Genomic DNA, 18,176 nt, shown 5'->3' on the forward strand with positions numbered 1-18,176 from the left:
TATTAAACAAAATAAATGTGTAAAATCATATGCTGTACCTTAAAGTACCTATTTAAAAAAAAAAAAAACCCTCAAGTATATATGAAGATACGGTAAAGAGACCAAGGCCTAAAACTAAAGAGAAGAGAGCCGAGTCAACAGCAGGTGTGTTCAGAATGAAAAAGCGCGCTCAAAGTCTGGCTTAGGCAGGAAAGGGAGAGGATCAGAGAACGCACAGGTGACACACGAATTAACTACAGGTATGTCGCTCTTACCCGGAGACCACACACTGACCGGCACCACTGGGACCTGGGGAGCACAGTCTCGGGGAGACGCGTGCCAGACCTCACAGCTGACTGCCCGGCGGAGCTTTTCCTCCTCCCGGCACCCGGGGAGGGGCGGGGCACACAGCGCGCGCGCACTGACCTACCGCGTCTCTCCTGGAGGGGGCGCTGCGGTGCACTGTCACACCCAACAGGGAGAGCAATGCCCTAGCTGTTTGCTGGAAAGGAAACCGTCTGAGACGGAAGTTGGAACTATCAGAAAATGGCTGTTCCTGTAGCAAAGACACTTGTAGAGTATTCAAGGTAAAGAAGCCCCGTTTTCCAGGACTCAGTGGCCAGAACCACAGATAATGCCCATCGTGTGTCTCTGCCTACTAGCACCATGTGACAAACGATGCGGGGCTCGGGGCTCTGAGGTAAAACTGTATTCAACAGGCCGTCAGAGAAAACTAATTCACTTCAGAAAAACGAATGCACAAACTCGCCGAGGTGTAACACGGTGATTTTATGTGTTAATGCAGCCAGAGTCATTTACTCTTTAAACGGACTGATAATCAGGTAGAAGATAAAATGAAAAGATCCCATTAACAATTAAGAAAAACTATAACAAAAAAGAAAAACTGTAACATTCTCTAAGGAAAAAGTAAATGTACAGAATCCATATAAATTAAAAAGCAGGGCTCAATTAAAAGGAGAGTGGCTAAGTAAACTGTGGTATGTCCTTGTAAGAATACTGGCATATACTGAAAAAAGAGACAACCAAGAAACAGACTCTCAACTACAGAGAACACACGGATGGTTCCCAGAGGGGAGGGCGGGGGCGGGGGCGGGGGTGGGGGATGGAGGAAACAGGTGATGGGAATGAAGGCAGGCACTTGCCGTGATGAGCACTGGATGTGGTACGGAACTGCTGAATCACTATATTGTACAGCTGAATCTAATATTACACTGTATGTTAACTACACTGGAATTAAAACACTTAATAAAAAATAAAATAATGCTTATGTATTTGGAAGTTGCTAAGAAAGTAAACCTTAAAGCTTATCACAAGAAAAAGAATTCTGTAACTGTGTGGTGATGATAATATTAACTAGTCTGGCTCAGAACCCAGTTGTCTTCACAGAACAGCAGAAGGAAATACCAGGCTCTAGATAGAGAACTGAAGCCGACAGGGTTGTCTTTATGGATGTTCTGAGACTCAGAGACATTTTGAGGAAGTTAACATCTGTTTTTTTCTCAATTTAATTTTATTTGGATTTAAAATGTATAAATTGTTGAAAATATTTTTCATTTAAGTTACATTTAAATATTCTAAATTTAATTCAGTTTCTCCTGTTTTATCTTATGTACAGGCCTCATAAGTGGGTGAACTAAATTCTTCAGGAAGTACTAATTACTGATGGACATCATCAGTAATGGACATCATGTCTAGCTTAGGCTTGAAATCCCAACCTACACAGTCATCTGTAAATACATGGGAACAACAGGTATAATCTTCTACGATGGGGAAGGAACAATTTATTTTTCACTTAACTGCCCCCTTTTTAACTTAAAAATGCATGTTAAGAAAACATAAGAAATAATCTCTATCATTTGGCTCCCCCCTCCCCTTTTTTTTTTATTTATTTTTTTCCCCCTCCCCCCTTTTTTTTAAACAGTTCTTCCTTGACTTTGTATTTTCCAGGGCAGCACAGTTTTCTCTTATTTTCTAGGATTCTTTTCCTTCTGTTCTGTATTCCTCAGTTAGCTGGTAGCGCATGTATCACTGGGCAAATTCAAATTCTGTTTGAAACCATCTGTGGCATAAACCAAAAGCAAACTATATAGATCTATGCAGGGGAAAAATGGGGTAAGAATGAATGGAGGGGAAAAGCCTCCTCTGCTTAAGAAATAAAAATCAGGGGCGCCTGAGTGGCTCAGTGGGTTAAGCCTCTGACTCTTGGTTTCGGCTCAGGTCCTGATGATCTCATGGTTGTGGGATCGAGCCCCGCGTTGGGCTGAATGGCATCTGCTTGAGATTCTCTCTCTCCCTCCTCAACTGCCCCTCGCCTGCTCCTGCATGCGCCTGCTCTGTCTCTCTCAAATACAGAAAATCTTTATTTAAGAAAAAAAAAAAAGCAGTGAGAAGGTTTAATCTCTTTTTCTTTCATCACCATCTCAACCAAGCTTTCTTTTCCTTAACTCCTGCTATTGTACTTGACCAAGTTATAGCCGGCTGAATATTAGAATATTTTCCCCACAAAACTGAGGAGACAAACAGAAACATTGGCAATCTGACACTATTAATTTTCCTGTGACCTGCTGAGACCCTGGCTTGTGAGTAGGGATATGACAGTATATAATTCTTTCTCTTTGTCGACCAAATAAAGCAAAACAAACTACTTTAGCAGAGAAGACGATCTTTGAAGTTTGCTGAAACCAGCAAAACCCAGCGAGTCTTCACTGTGAAAAGTGTTCTCACCTTCCGAAAGCATTTAAAAGAGCAACTATTTCCTGTCGAGTGAGTTGGAAGCCTTTAGATGGGCTGTTCTCTGGAAGCTTTTGGATTTCTTTTTCCGAGAATAATATCTTCAGAGCAGTTCCTAGACCCTGAGTCTAGAGAAAATAGTGAAACACATAAAAATTAATGTAATAACAATTACTATAAAGGTTGAAAGGAATACACAGTCACTGTGATGAGAGTCAAGAAATTCGTATGAACTGAACTTTTCACCAAAACGTCAAACTGCAAAATACAGTTTCTACTTCCTGATATATTATGCATGATAAATTTATCTTAACTGTTAAGGAACCTGAATAGTTTAACATTTGTTGGACATAAATTACTAAAATGCCCTTTCTTAACCTAGAAAATATCACATGAGGATTACAATGTTCAATATGTAACCTTGAAAGCATTTTTGACAGCCCCTAGCAATTAAAAACTTAGAAATTATTAGTGATAATTACACTTAAAAATTTATCAATTATTAGAACCAGAGAAAAAGAAACATCTGATTTCAGTGTAGTCTCCATAAAATAATTCTGTCTCCTGATTTTCTGACTTACATCTTTGGAAAAAATATAAGATAAAACATCAAACAATCCTTTTTACACTGAATATATATAGAGAGAAATGGGCCTCCTTGGCAGAACTTTCCTTTTTTGTGACCATTTGAAATTCAAATTCAGTGATGGAAATTTGATAATTAATTCTTTTTATATCATATTTTTTTATATGGGTCTACAAAATACTCACACACTATTTATAATCACCAACTTCAGAAATGAATCTCAGATTGTACCAATAGAAACAGATACAATAAAACCAAAATCATTAACACAGAATAGGAAAAACATTCTTACACATGTAACACAGATTTAACATATTCATCTTTTTCATCAATAAAGCAGAAAAACCATACTTCAGATCTTCTGCTTCAATGAACAATGAGGGTATAAAAACTTGCAACTTCCCAGTAGGAATATTTAAGGTTAGTAATAGTTTTAAAACAGAAGACAAAACACAAACCTGCAATTTCCCCCATAATCTGCATTTGTCACATCCAACACAGTCCATTATACGGGAGATATTCTTGAAATGTAAGCGAAATTCCTCCTAACATGCAGAAATATTTTTATTCTCATTAGAGTCTTAAAAATTAAACTGCACTTGTATGAATCATACAAGAAATAAAAGTTCTGAAGCTTATTAATGAATGACTTGTGTTTTTCAACAGTGAAGAAGAAAAATAATTGGATTTGTACGGCATAACATGGCACCTAAAACAACTAGCCATGGAAATTCATAAAATCCATTCCACATATTAACTCAACAAACTTTTTATTGAGGTGCTACTCTATGCAAAGCACCAACATAGGCACTATGGGAAAAACAAAAGTAATGATTCATGGTTTTTACTTTTAAGGAACTTAACTGCTGCCTCCATTTGATCTCCGCATACAGCCAGTGGTAAATCTATCTATACTATGTTTGGTTTATTTTTCATGTATTGCTTGCGTGAGTCCAAATCAGAAAAGAAAAGTGGTCTTAGACCACTGATCGGTTTTCACCTTTTTCCTTACCACACACTGTAATGGGTGTTCCCTGAGCACCGATGATGACAGGGCTGTATGGAGGGTGTGCTCTCACAGTCCCCTGCATTTCCCAGTCAGCCTCTCCAGGGATGTTTGCCAACTGGATCCTTGGACTGTGCTGCAATTGCTTCCTACACAGGGAGGATTCTTCAGCCTGTAAGCAACTGGGCATGGTTTCTAGGACTCGAAGGCCAGTCTCCTCTGAGACTAACAGTAGTTAATAGAGTTTCCTCATCTTTTTCATGTGGTAAACATAGAGAATAAATTTCATTTTACTGTACTGAGGTAAGCATTTTATTGCATGAAGCTAGAGGCAAGCAGCCTGAAAACTCTGGCCACCAGAAGCCCTGCCCGGCTGCTTTCCAAAGGTTCCAAAGAAACAGTACCCTGGCTAAAAGACAAAATAAAGAACACGAAAGTCCTTTGCTCCATTCTCATGTAATTCATGTTCTTGGGAGGAGATGGAAAAACGGACTTAAGTTCTCCTTTATACACCTTTGAAAAACAGCAAACACAATTTCCATTAATTCATAGACGACAGCTAGTTCTTTTCTCACTCCTATCTTCTTCCTCCACAAAAAGAACCAGAGTTGTCCAAAAGTATAATACTTGTATAAATACTTCAAAAATAGGAAGCATTATAAAAATAAATTAACATCATGGTAAATACCACAATAGCAATATACCCCTAAAATAATCATAAAACAAAACAACCTTCCAAAACTAAAATGCAGTTGTGACTAAGTTACTTCACTTCAGAAGCACCAAGAGACTCTTACCAATGGAGAATCACTCAGTGCTCATTTATCAAAGAGCATCTAAAACATCTCAGGGCCAAATGTGTTTCAGAATTCCAAATTTTAGAAATATAGTACATAATTTATTATGAAACACCCCACCAGAGTGTGTGGCAACACCTAGTAATCACATACATTAATGGTTCTGTAGCAAAATGTAAGAATATTCAAACAAAGCAGAATTTTTAAAAAGCACTATACTCTTACATCAGACAGGTCAGGTTTTGCTAACAAATTAATTTGCACCAAACATAAGAAAAATGTTTCAGCTTTTGGAGCTTTCTGGATTTCAGAATTGCATATAAAAGACGTGGAGCTGCACTAGAAGACTGCTTGCCAGTCAATTTCAAATACTTTTATGAACATTTTAAGGGTACAACGTATTCCTTAATATGCCGTAAGCAAATGAAAACAAAGAGCTGCCAACATGAAGTTTGAAAATGTTCCTAAAATACATTCTCCTCTGATATCACAGGGTAACAGGTAATTTTTGCCTTTTATGTTAGTCCATAAAGACAAAAGCATAATAGTTCCAGAAATTTGAACATCCCATAAAATATTCCATAAAATAAACTTTAGAAAAATATAGTATTTGTTGCCTTCAAAGTGGCAAAGTCATGATTTTTAAAATCAAAACAATACACATTGTGATTTTAAAGCAAGAAAACTTTCTCTCAAAAAAGGTGTTAACCTTTTAAAAGACCTTTACAAAGGTGCCATATTTATCGGTCAGTTAACAACAGAGGCTTCACTAGGAGTTGGCCAAACTAGAAAGGAGAAAGGAATTGAAAAGTCTGGAGAAGGGGCTTTCTGTGCCGTTTATAGCAAAATCCAGTCAGACCAACTTCAACAAGATGGAGGACTGGGCAAGGAGAGTTTATATGGACGGGATTAAAACACAGCCAGTCAACTGCTCCCGATCCTATCCCCCAATCAAGAACTTTTTACCTTTAATGACTTGGCCCCCTTTTTGTCACCTGCAAACATGGACTTCTCATCAAAGTGCATGGGAAAGGACCTGATGAAATGACAACATTACAAGTTACAGACAAAAAATTCATGTACTGTGCAGAACTCTGGCAGAATTTTCTATCCCCACAAATATTTACAATTTGTAATTTACTTGTGTGTAAAGTTTAATAACACAGGAAGGTGGCAAATAGTTCACACGTAAACTACTCCAAGAGTAAAGTCACATAAAAATGGCTTTTTAATTTATAAGACTGTAATGTTTTAAAGAAATTACATGATAAAAATCATCTAAAAATTGAACTTAAAAGCAATTTATGTGAAAAATGTGCAACACCATTAAAAAGATGTTTTAAATTTTAATGCATAATTTGAACACTTCTTAATCCAACTTTGGTTCATGCTCATTTTAACAACCAGTAAACTCAAATTTTATAGACCAGCATTTTTTTAAGAGGTATATTCTAGAACGTAAAGCTAATGTTCCCTTAGGTATCTACTTTCACGTGAACACACAGCACCATCTGAATTTAAAAAGCAACTGGAAGAATACAAAACTGGTTAAAAAAAAAAAGGGGGGGGGGTGCCTGGGTGGCTCAGTTGGTTAAGCGACTGCCTTCGGCTCAGGTCATGATCCTGGAGTCCCGGGATCAAGTCCCACATCGGGCTCCCTGCTCAGCAGGGAGTCTGCTTCTCCCTCTGACCCTCCTCCCTCTCATGCTCTCTGTCTCTCATTCTCTCTCTCGCAAATAAATTTTAAAAATCTTAAAAAAAAAAAAAGGAAAAAAATACTAAAATCGCATTAAACTTTGGGGCATGTGGGTGGCGCGGTCAGTTAAGTGTCCAACTCTTGGTTTCCGTTCAGGTCATGATCGTGGTCGTGGGATCAAGTCCCAGGTTGGGCTCCGCAATCTGCCCAGAGTATGCTTAAGACTCATTCACTCCCTCTCTCCCGTCCCTTCCCCCCACTTGCTGTCTCTCTCTAAAATAAATAAATATTTAAAATGAAATAAAATAGCATTAAACTTTGATACTACATAAAATTCAAAGTTCTGTTTGAAAACAGGGCCTATTCTCAAGTGTGACTAGGCTATTCTACTGTTCTACTGACCATGTTCCTTCTCAGTTCTAATTCTCCCTCTTCCTAACTAACTTTTAGGAGTCAGTTTCTGTTGTCTTTCAAGTACTATCTCATGCATATTCAGAGTGCAGAATTTCAGATCACTGATACTCAATTCTTACTTTGTATCTTGAAAGATATTCAGTAGAAGGGTTTTTGTGTTAGCATCTTCTTCTCCATTTCCAGTGTAAAGATCAACAATTGAGCGCTCAAAATATGGGGCCACCTTTGATAAAGCTCGAAGCTCAATTAAGTATAAAAAGTACAGATTCTTAAGCCTTCTTGGACCTTCTCCCTTAGTTTCCACAGGGTCAAAGCGGCGTTTAAATTCTTTCAGATTAGGTCCCCAGCTAGGTTTACCCCAGGTTTCTAAAGAGAAAGAGAAATACATAATACAGCTTTAAGAAATAGGATTTTTTTCTCTAGAGAATATATATTCCCCCCCAACAATATTTACACTAATAGAAGGCAAGATTTCTACATAAAAATGTGGTTACCTTCCAAAAGATAATTTGCACATAGATGTAAATTGATACTAGCATGAAGTCCAGATATAAGCTTATAGAAGACTCTCTTTTCCAGACACAAACCTATTCAGAAAAATATTGAAAAAGAAACCACATCCATTTAGATAACGGAAATACTGACTCAAGAAGATTCAGTACACAGGCTTATTTTTAAAGGTAAGTTTCAAGGACATTAAAAATAAGGAATAATATTAAATGATTAGATCAAAATTCTCTCACTATAAGATAAGATTCTGACTTCAGAATGGAGTTATGAATATGATAACTTAATGCAGAATGAGACAGCAAATGTTGGGCTCTGGAGATCTAAGCACTAAGGATGTACTTGGCAAGTTCCCACGCTACCCAGAAGGCAACAGCACAGATTTTTCATGGGTTAGACTAAACCAAAGCAAATATAATTCAAAGTCACTGCTTTGGCTTAACAATAGCTGTTTCTCCTTTTCCCTTCCCTAGAGATATCCTTTCTTTGAACCTACTTGATTGTGGAGGAAGAAGAGACTGCATTCCATTTCTCTTCTTCCTCAGATTCTTTAGTGTGTCTTACTAATCCTCTGCCCTAGAATTCTCCAGTTCTACTTAACTGTATGGTCCACCTGTAAGGAGCCCAAAGCTGGAAAACAGTCAACCAGACATTTCAATCAATAAACAATGTATGTTGACTATTTACTATGTAAGCAGAATCATATCAGATGGAGTACAGGAATATGATGGAAAATTATTTCATGTAGTCTTAAGGGTTTTGCTCAAATGGAGGTCAAGATAATTCCACTATCCTATCCTACCCCTGCCTCAATTTTAAAAGATTTTCTCTTATTATAAGAGTAATATGCACTGTAAATGTACTTAATGCCACTGTTTAAGATGGTTAAGATGGTAAATTTTATGTTATATATATTTTACAATAAAAAAGAAATTCTAGAGAAGGTTCTTTATAATTTTTTAAATAAAGAAAAATGCGAAAACCTAAGTTTTAAGAATCCACTAAATGCAAAGCAATTCGCTTTTTCCTTCCCTTACCATCCAATAGCATTTTTTGGTTTTTGTCATGTTTTGTTTTTTGTTTTTTAATTACTCCTGGGGAAAATGGGCTTCAATAGTGGGAAGGAATAAGAAATAACCTCATTTATAAGCTGAGGGATTTTTAAAATGTGGCTTACTTTGCATTTTCCCCAAGATCTTTTAGATCTTCAATTTACTCTATGTTCTACCCTCTATGGCTCTGAAGCAAGTAGCTTCTCATAGGAAAAAACAATTCTTTTGAGATCTCATTCTCTAATTCAGAATTCTTGCCAGAATATTCCCATTGTACAAATGGGAACCAAAAAGCAGAAATTAAGTTCTTTTTTGCAGCTTCTACTAAAAGTATATGAGCAATTTTGAATGTTCATGATAGCAAGGTATACAAACATCATGAACAAGTTTGATAAAATATTACTTCTCTTCTAGTAAAACTTTTAATCAAATCAGTTATCAAATGAAACGATCAGATCTGAAGTTCACTTTCTTTTCCTTCTAACCTACCTCTCTAAAGACCAGAGAAGGGAAAACAGACAAAGCAAAGCTTGTGAAAATTCAGATGCCTAAAAATAAGAGCATAAACGAGGAGGCCATTCTCATTTGCAAAGCTCTCAAAGCTCCGTATTTGAAATGGGGATGGATGATAAGTGAGGAGCGAGGAGTAGACATGTACTTCCATAAACTGATAATTAGGTAACTTAAAGCAAAATGGTAAAAATAAAAGATGTGCCAATTGAGTGTACTAACAAGACACAACACAGTCGGCAGGAAAGTGCTGGACAGCTTTTCCCTGCATGACGCAGTCTCCAACCACTGAGGTCCCCGTGAAAATGTTAAGTAACACAGTAAGTAACAAAGTAAGGCTACATAAAATAATTTTCCATCATATTCCTGCACTCCATCTGATGTGATTCTGCTCACATAGTAAATAGTCAACGTACAATGTTTATTGGTTGAAATTCCTGGATGACTGTTAAGTAACTTCTGCAAAAGCTGATTTACAAAGGCAAAATTTACCAGCTTCTATTTCTTTTTTTTCCTGAATAATATTATTTTTATTATGTTAGTCACCATACATCATTAGTTTTTGATGTAATGTTCCATGATCCACTGTTTGCATATAACACACTCAGTGCTCATTGCAACACGTGCCCTCCTTAATACCCATCACCCGGCTACCCCATCCCCCAAACCCCTCCCCTATGAAACCCTCAGATTGTTTCCTGGAGTCTGTAGTCTCTCATGGTTCATCTCCCCCTCTGTTTCCCCCCCCTTCAGTTTTCCCTCCCTTCCCCTAATGTCCTCTGTGCTATTCCTTATGTTCTACATATGAGTGAAACCGTATGATAATTGTCTTTCTCTGCTTATTTCACTTAGCATAATCCCCTCCAGTTTCATCCATGCCAATGCAAATGGTGGGTATTCATCCTTTCTGATGGCTAATATTCCACTGTATATATGGACCACATCTTCTTTATCCATTCATCTGTTGAAGGGCCTCTTGGCTCCTTCCACAGTTTGGCCATTGTGGACATTGTTGCTATGAACACTGGGGTGCATGTGCCCCTTCTTTTCACTCTATCTGTATCTTTGGGGTAAATACCCAGTAGTGCAATTGTTGGGTTGTAGGGTAGCTCTATGTTTAACGTCTTGAGGAACCTCCATACTGTTTTCCAGAGTGGCTGTACCAACTTGCATTCTCACCAACAGTGTAAGAAGGTTCCCCTTTCTCCACAACCTCTCCAACATTTGTTGTTTCTTGCCTTGTCCATTTTTGCCATTCTAACTGGTGTAAGGTGATATCTGTGTGGTTTTGACTTGAATTTCCCTGATGGCTGATGATGTTGAACATTTTTTCATGTGTCTGTTAGCCATTTGTACGTCGTCTTTGGAGAAGTGTCTGTTCATGTCTTCTGCCCATTTTCTGACTGGATTATTTGTTTTTTTGGGTGTTCTTTATACTGCTTCTATTTCTAACAATACAGAGCAAATTCAACTATCCAATTTAGAGAGTGGGTCTCTTTCTTTTGGATTTAATTTCATTCAAATTCACATTCATCAAGTGATTTATAAGACACTGACAGTAATTTTTTCTCTCACAAAAGGGCTAGATTTACAATAACAGGATTATGTGACATTTGGACACTATTTAGTGATTTTCAAAGGCATTTTTACAGGCATCATCTACACTCACAGTGTAGGTAAGATGGTTGGCTATTGCCCGTCTCATGGCCCAGATGAGGAAATTGAATCTCAGAAAAGTTGAGTCAGTTGCCTATAAAAATAGGAGTGTTCTCTGAAACCATGTATCAATATTCAGGGGCTTACATTGGTAGGATACTACAAAAGTGGCTAATACAAAATACCCTAGAATTCAATATTGCCCATACATTTCACTCCCATCCTCCACTAGCAATATTCAGAGTCTCTCACCACCTCTTTTAACCTCAGTACTACTTTCCACAGTTTGTATCTTTACAATACAGCTAATGAAACAAAGTTAAGAATCGTCTTCCACATAGGCCATTTATCAATATCATTCCTAGTGGCACATCAATAACGTTCACCTTAATAATGGCCAATATATGTACACACTTCATTAAAAACAAAGAGAAATCATGTTCACAAGATAACATCACCAATTAGCAGACATAAAATAGAATTAAGTACTTAGTTTTACTCTGTAGAGTTCCTATAAGGTTATGATCCCCTGTATCATTCAACTTGCTTATCTTTCATTAATACATTTTAACTTTTGCTTTCATAAATGAATGGCAATTTGGTAAATTTTTTAAAAGCATCATATATCCAGTTTTTAAACAAAATTGTGAAAATCCTAGAATGTTTTAGCTTTCCATTAATAGCATTTGTATTTTCAACACTAGAAAATATAAGAATGCAAAGTATTTCCTGGGATCTATATTGCTTTATCTTTTAATTAGACAAGTTTAGGCTATATTAACATGTGTAAACACTGTTTAAAATCTTCTGAAATCAAATTTACCTTCCCTCAATTTCATATATATATAAAAAGTACTTCCTTCCAAAAAGAAGGTCTCTACTTACAAAGTAGTTTGCATAATGGTTACTAGAAAGCAGTATGGATGAGTGGTATATACAGAATGAAAGTAACACTGAGAAGCTAGTTATGAAAACCCGAGGCCAGTATCTGCCCTGTATATTTCCCTAATGCTGATTATTCTTGGCTGAGCAATAGCCTCAAAATTTTCAAACCATTGTATCCTAAAATACAATAACTTAAAATATGTCATTTTCTTTCAAACACTGTCACAATTAGTTGTCTAGGTAATGAATCCTGAACTTACAAAAATATATTAAATAAATCCATACATTTCTTACAAGAAACCAATAAATTTAAAATGCAGACATGTAAGTTTACCTTCCAGCCACGTGTAGAATGATTCTCCTTTAAAAAAACACACACACACACACACAGATTTGGGTTAAAATATTTTAAACAGTCATTTACAAATTAGAATAAATTAAGTATATAAAATATTTCCTATGACAGACTAAGGAATATCTCTAGAAATGGCCACTGCTTCATGTGAAGTAGAAAAATTGGCATATGGTTCTAGAAAATAAAGCCCTAAAGTAATTTAAGCAACTTTTGGACAATTTTCTTATAAATGATATTTAACTAAGCAAAAATTTTAAGAAAATATTTCAGTCAAAATATTATGTAAATCTTATTCATTAGAAGGTGAAAGAGCTTAAAAATTTTAAATTTGCTTTTGATAACCATAGAACTCCTTAAAAATTCTAGAAAAAACAGTGAATTATAATACAAAAATCAAATCAGTAATTATTCCATTTTTTCCTGAGCAGTAAAGCTATGTATATTACCTCAATTATCTAAGACTACTAAATTTCAAGGGGTAACTTTAAAATCCCTTAATTTTCGAGATAATTTTTCAGAAAAGTCAATGACTATTATACAGAGGGACCTGACTTACCTAAGTACTAATGCTAAAAGATCTAGTTCTAGATCAGTACTGTTCTGAGTGGAACAAAAATGGCAGTCAATACAGATCAAAATAGTTAAAGATAAGTAACTCACAAAATGCATTACTTTATTTAAAAAAAGCAAAGCATAAGAAAAACCCAACACATAGATGAGCTGAGCAAGGAGTCTAGGGGATAAATTAGATGGTGAGGAATTGCTTTGTTTCCTGAGAGTCTCCACATTTTGTAAAATTACACAAACATCTTCCCACAGATTAATTCATTCAACATACTCTTCCTAAGGGCCATTCATCATGAGCTCGCTTGTTTACTCGAGAAACCCCAAATGCTATCAGGGAAAGTTGAGCTCCCAAGTCCTCAATAATCTGGCCTCTCATCTTTCTAACTTAAACCACTCCTACATAAAGTCTTCCCTACTGCTAAGAGGGTCTCCCCAAACATGCCTGATCCTTCCCTTTCCAACTCCATGGTCCCTGCCATTTTCTCCTAATCGCACACAGGATCCAATTCTACTAGACTACATCTGTATTACTCAAAACTCATCTCAAATGCCACTTCCAGATCCCTCCAGTGAGACAGGCTCTGTCCCACCTCTGAAGAGCTCTACCACCTATTGCTCGTACTATGTATGTGCAGCACCTCTTATCATTATGTACAGTGCTTATCATTCCTGCGATATACTGTCAGCTCCTGGAGCGAAGGCGTCATGTTTTACACATATTTCTATCTTGCACAATGCCCATCACTGTGTCCCTGAACACAGATAAGTAAACATCCATTTGAAATCATTATTTTGCCTGTTTTGGGGCAATTTATTATGACTGATATTCATCTGGTAACCTGGAATAACCAACTGTTGATAAATCACTATTCACCAGATTAAGTATTACAATAATTGAGATTATAAATTACAAAGTCAGTAAGAAAATAAAGTCACAAGACAAATTATCTGGTAAAACTATCTTAACTTCACTCCATTTCTTCAGAACATATTTTAGTAGATTATAATAACCAGATAATTGGAAAGTTGGAATGTAATCCTGGTTTCTATACTAAACATTTAAGTAAAAGGGAATTTATAGTTTTTTTAAACATAGGGTAAATTTACAATATAAAACTCTTATTTTTTGTCACCATTCATTGGTAGCTATTTCTGAAAAAATAGGATAAACATTTTCTTTTGAATTAGACAGGAAAAATCAAATTTTGATCATTAAAAACATTTCCTCTATACCTGAGGCATACCCAAACACAAGAATTTTAACTCACCATCATCTTCTCCTGAAAAAGAAAACAGTAAACAGGATTTTAGAAACTGTCCTCCACAGTTCAGATCCTAATTTTATTTACTTTAATGAGATTAAAACACTTACTGTGTGTTAAACTATTAATTACACTATGGACCTTGGTCAGGGTGTAGTCACCCTGCAAGTGAGACTTCTTAATAAGAATACAGGCCCAAAGTACAAGATCTTCATATGTTTTATGCAGTAAAAAATATCAGAAAGCATCTAAAAATACTCCTAAAGATCACTAGTTTCAATAATGAGCCAATGGACACAGGCACTCCTTTCATCATTATATACACAACCCTCTCTTCTCTTCCAAGTTGCCGCTCCTCGGCCTCTACGCACCTTAAGAAAAGTATTTCTCAAACCGTGGTCAGTGAAACCCTCACTGGGGGTGCCACAGAGCTGCCCAGACAGGGGGAAGCAGCCAGAGGTTGGGCTCTCGGGAGCACAGCAGCTCGGCCTTTATCGGCTCTGTATGTGGACTTCTCATACCGGGTTTCATTTTTGGGAAGAAAGGTGCTGTTGTTCAAAAGCTGTTGGAAAGCCAGCCGGAGAAGCCTCGCTGTGTGGCTCAGCAAGAGCGTGCGGGCGGCCGAGCCCAGACTGCTGAGGAGCTGCGAGCTGACACCAGCAGTTGCCGTGGGCATGGCGCACAGAGCGCAGCAGCCCGAGCCGCTTGACTACTGCACAGATTTCTCCCCCAGCAACCGGGACCCCTGCTCTCCCCTCACCTGGTGCTCCACCTCCCTTCTTTCTTAGTCCTGTTTTCTGCCCCCTCTTTCTGCCTCTGTCTTTTCCTACGTGGCACTCTCCTTCCTCTCATCTTTCCAGCGGTCTCACGTCTCTAATTTGTCACAACATGGACGTGAGGTATTTCTTAGGATGTGATGGTTTCGTTAAATGAACTATGTTTTCTGCTTTAAAAGGAAGTGATCATATTATTCAACCATAAAAAAGAAGGAAATTCTGCCACTGGCCACCACAAGGATGGAGTCCGAGGACCTCCTGCTGAGGGAAGTCAGTCAGAGAAGGACAGATACCCTATGAGCTCTCTTGCATGTGGAATCTAAAAACAAAACAAAACCCTCCAAGCTCATAGATCCAGAGAACAGATGGGTGGTTGCCAGAGACAGGGGGTGGGGAGTGGGCAAAACACGTAAGTGGTGTCAAAAGGTAGCAGCTTATAAGTCCTGGGACTGTCAGGTACAGCATGTCAACTACAATTAATAACACTGTATTTGAAAGTTGGTAAGAGAGTAGATCTTAAAAGTTCTCATCACAAGAATAAAAATTCTGTAATTATGGTCACAGATGTTAACTAGACTCACTGTGATCATTCTGCAATATATACAAATATCTAAACATTGTATTAAACACCTGAAACTAATACAATGTTGTATGTCAATTATACATCTATTTAAAAAAATTAACTCCAATCCTAAAAAAAAAAAAAAAAAAAAAAGTGATCATAGAAAAGATCTGAAAGAATACCTACCAAACTCTGTACTATGGAAGAAAGGTGTGGAGGCAGGGTGGGTATGGGGGAAGGGTAAGGGGGAGCTTTCTCTTATTACTTTATGTAACTTTTGTGTTGTTTCCATTGTGTGTGTGTGTGTGGTTTTCATTTTTATAACAAGTTATAAGGGTAAAAATAGCAAAAGAGACCATAAGAAACGATGCACACCTTTTTCATGATCCAATTCCCTTTTCCAGCAGTATCAGAATGAATTTGGGAAAGAACATGTGCCGCACCGTAAGACAGTGAGCATCTAAAAGCAGTCCCCTCGGTCAACCTTTCTGTGTCTCTTTGGCTCTCAGAAATGCCTTGAAGATACAAGTCTAGACCAGGAAATTCAAGTTCTTAAATCAACCCTGGTCTAAAGAAAACATCAGAATGGCAAGTCAATTACAGGGCTGCTCCCAGGGTTTGGCTCCTTGCTGACAACAGACTGAGGATGTGCCCAGTAAGTTTTATGTTGATTAACCTCCAAAAATGATGTCCTGTAGAAATATAATGCCAGCCACATATGTAATTCCAAATTTTTTCTAATAAAAATTTCTAGTGAAGTTTTTTCTAGTATCCGTGTTTTAAAAGTGAGAAGGATACATGCGCTCCAATGCAATAATTGTGTGAGGCCAGAGCTAAAGGTGTCCTATCAAACAGTAAAGTTCTGTTTAATGACAAAATATTTTACACTGCTTCAGTTCTTAAATTTAAACAAACAGCCAGATGTAAAAGTTGGTTCTGCACCAGCCGTATTTCATGTGCTCAACAGCCCGGTGTGGCGAGCGGCGACCTAGTCGGCCCGCGCAGGTTTCCCGTGGTGTTGCAGGCATCCTAAGTGTCTTCAACAGCTTTGCATCCTTAGCACTCAAACGTGCTGCGTGGACCAGCCAGCACGCTGGGCATCATCTGGGGGCTCGTTAGAATCCTGGGCTTCACCCAAGACCCACAGAATCAAAACCTGTATTTCAACAAGGCTCCGAGGTAGTTTGTATGCACACTCAACTCTGAGAAGCACGTTGGGAGCCACTGGTTCTCAAACGTGCCTGCGTACTGGAATCATCTGGACAGTTAAAAAAAATAACACTTGGGTCTAAGCCCACAGATCCTGACTTAATTAGTATGGGATAGGGCCTGGGCATCCAGATTTTTAAGAGTTCCCCAGGAAACCTCTGATATCTATGGATTACTCATATATTTTGATTTATTTCCCATAAAACTCCTGTTTTATTTAGGGCCTGGTACATATCAGGCACTCAATAAATGCCAGTAATTATGTGAAACATGCAGAAAACTTGACGCTGAACTATGAACTAAGCTTATACTTTTGATCATTCAAATTAAAGAAAATATAGTTGAAAATTTACTCAGATTAAGTTTAGTTACAGAGGCATTTTGTAAATAATCTCTAAAAGCATGAAAATGTATGAAAAACCCACCTCGACTAGGTGCCAGAGGATTTAAAGGACGATAAACAGATCGAGGCCTGAAAAAGTGCAAAATTCAAACATAAAATGGTTTGACTTCTTTTACATCTTTTTTTTCCCAACAGATCCCTACTCCCCCTTTCTCCATCCTCCCTCTAGCCGTTCCTCCTCCTTCCCCTACCCCCTCCAGTTACTTGAAACAGTTTTCTTCGTAGATGCTGTTCCACACTCTCCATGCGGAGGACCCTTTATAGCCAGTGTAACGCTCCGGGTTCAGCAACAGGTCTACATACTGAGCAGCTGGAGATCGCTCATCTGAACAAGAAACAATTCATTAAAACCACCCACATGTCACCAGTTGTCTGAAATGTAATATTGTAACACAAACTTAACTACCAAAAGGTCAGAGAAAGGCTACGCTTTTCAAGTAATCTCCAGCTTAAACGGTAGAGAGGTTAGCACACTTGTGACTGTACTTGACCCGGGATAACTCACACTTGTGAGAGGAAAAAACAACTCCTCCCTTTCCTCTGGATACTCCGTGCTTTCTTAAGTAACAGAACACCCCTCCCCTTCTTAGAGGCATTCATCATTCCTAAGTTTTAACCACCCAGGATCGAAAAGACCTAAACAGAATCATAACCTGTTCTACTATTTGATGATTTCTTCCCTACGCATACACCTACCTAAACACATGCTTAGAGACATTTTTTTTTTTTTTTAGCGTATATTGTACTAAAAAGAGATTTTCCTGCTATTCTCTACTTTGGACTTATGAAATAAATGGCTCAATAACTTCGTGATTCAAATTTGATCACAGTTACACAATGCTCTAGTTTGTAAACAAATACACATTACGGTTTATTTTTATCGCTGTTCATACAGAAGTGCTTTTCCCCTCTCAAGCCCATATACAGCAGGCACAACTTCAGGAACTTGTTAAGACATATAAATTAAATAACCATTTTCTTTTTTAAAGATTTTATTTGAGAGAGAGAGAGAGAGAAAGAGAGCATAAGCAGGGAGGGGCGAAGAGGGAGATGGAGAAAGAATCTGAAGCAGACTCCCCGCCAAGCACGGGACCCCATGTGGGGCTTGATCCCACAACCCTGAGATCACGACCTGAGCCGGAACCAAGAGTCGGACGCTTAACCAATTGAGCCCCGCAAACACCCATAAATAACCATTTTCTG

The 18,176-nt window shown here is 37.7% G+C and overlaps 1 protein-coding gene across 4 annotated transcripts in view; it reads right to left on the bottom strand.

Annotated features, from left to right (window-relative positions):
* ERO1B (endoplasmic reticulum oxidoreductase 1 beta) overlaps positions 1–18,176 on the bottom strand; it is a 59,647-nt gene that overhangs the window by 3,795 nt on the left and 37,676 nt on the right. For 2 of the 4 annotated variants that reach the window (XM_081824333.1, XM_081824330.1), the window contains 9 exons: positions 17,178–17,298; positions 16,996–17,042; positions 14,030–14,041; positions 12,174–12,200; positions 7,724–7,816; positions 7,349–7,595; positions 6,086–6,155; positions 3,775–3,861; positions 2,725–2,858 (listed from right to left, as the gene is read on the bottom strand). In XM_081824333.1, the coding sequence (XP_081680459.1) occupies positions 2,725–2,858; positions 3,775–3,861; positions 6,086–6,155; positions 7,349–7,595; positions 7,724–7,816; positions 12,174–12,200; positions 14,030–14,041; positions 16,996–17,042; positions 17,178–17,298 (838 nt within the window). Of the gene's footprint in view, positions 1–1,893; positions 2,060–2,724; positions 2,859–3,774; positions 3,862–6,085; positions 6,156–7,348; positions 7,596–7,723; positions 7,817–12,173; positions 12,201–14,029; positions 14,042–16,995; positions 17,043–17,177; positions 17,299–18,176 lie in introns of those variants that run through there. The other 2 variants (XM_081824332.1, XM_081824331.1) reach the window with 2 other exon arrangements.

This window comes from Leptonychotes weddellii, chromosome 6 (genome assembly GCF_054177405.1).
Source record: "Leptonychotes weddellii isolate Sample4059 chromosome 6, ASM5417740v2, whole genome shotgun sequence".
Classification (NCBI taxonomy): Eukaryota; Metazoa; Chordata; class Mammalia; order Carnivora; family Phocidae; genus Leptonychotes; species Leptonychotes weddellii.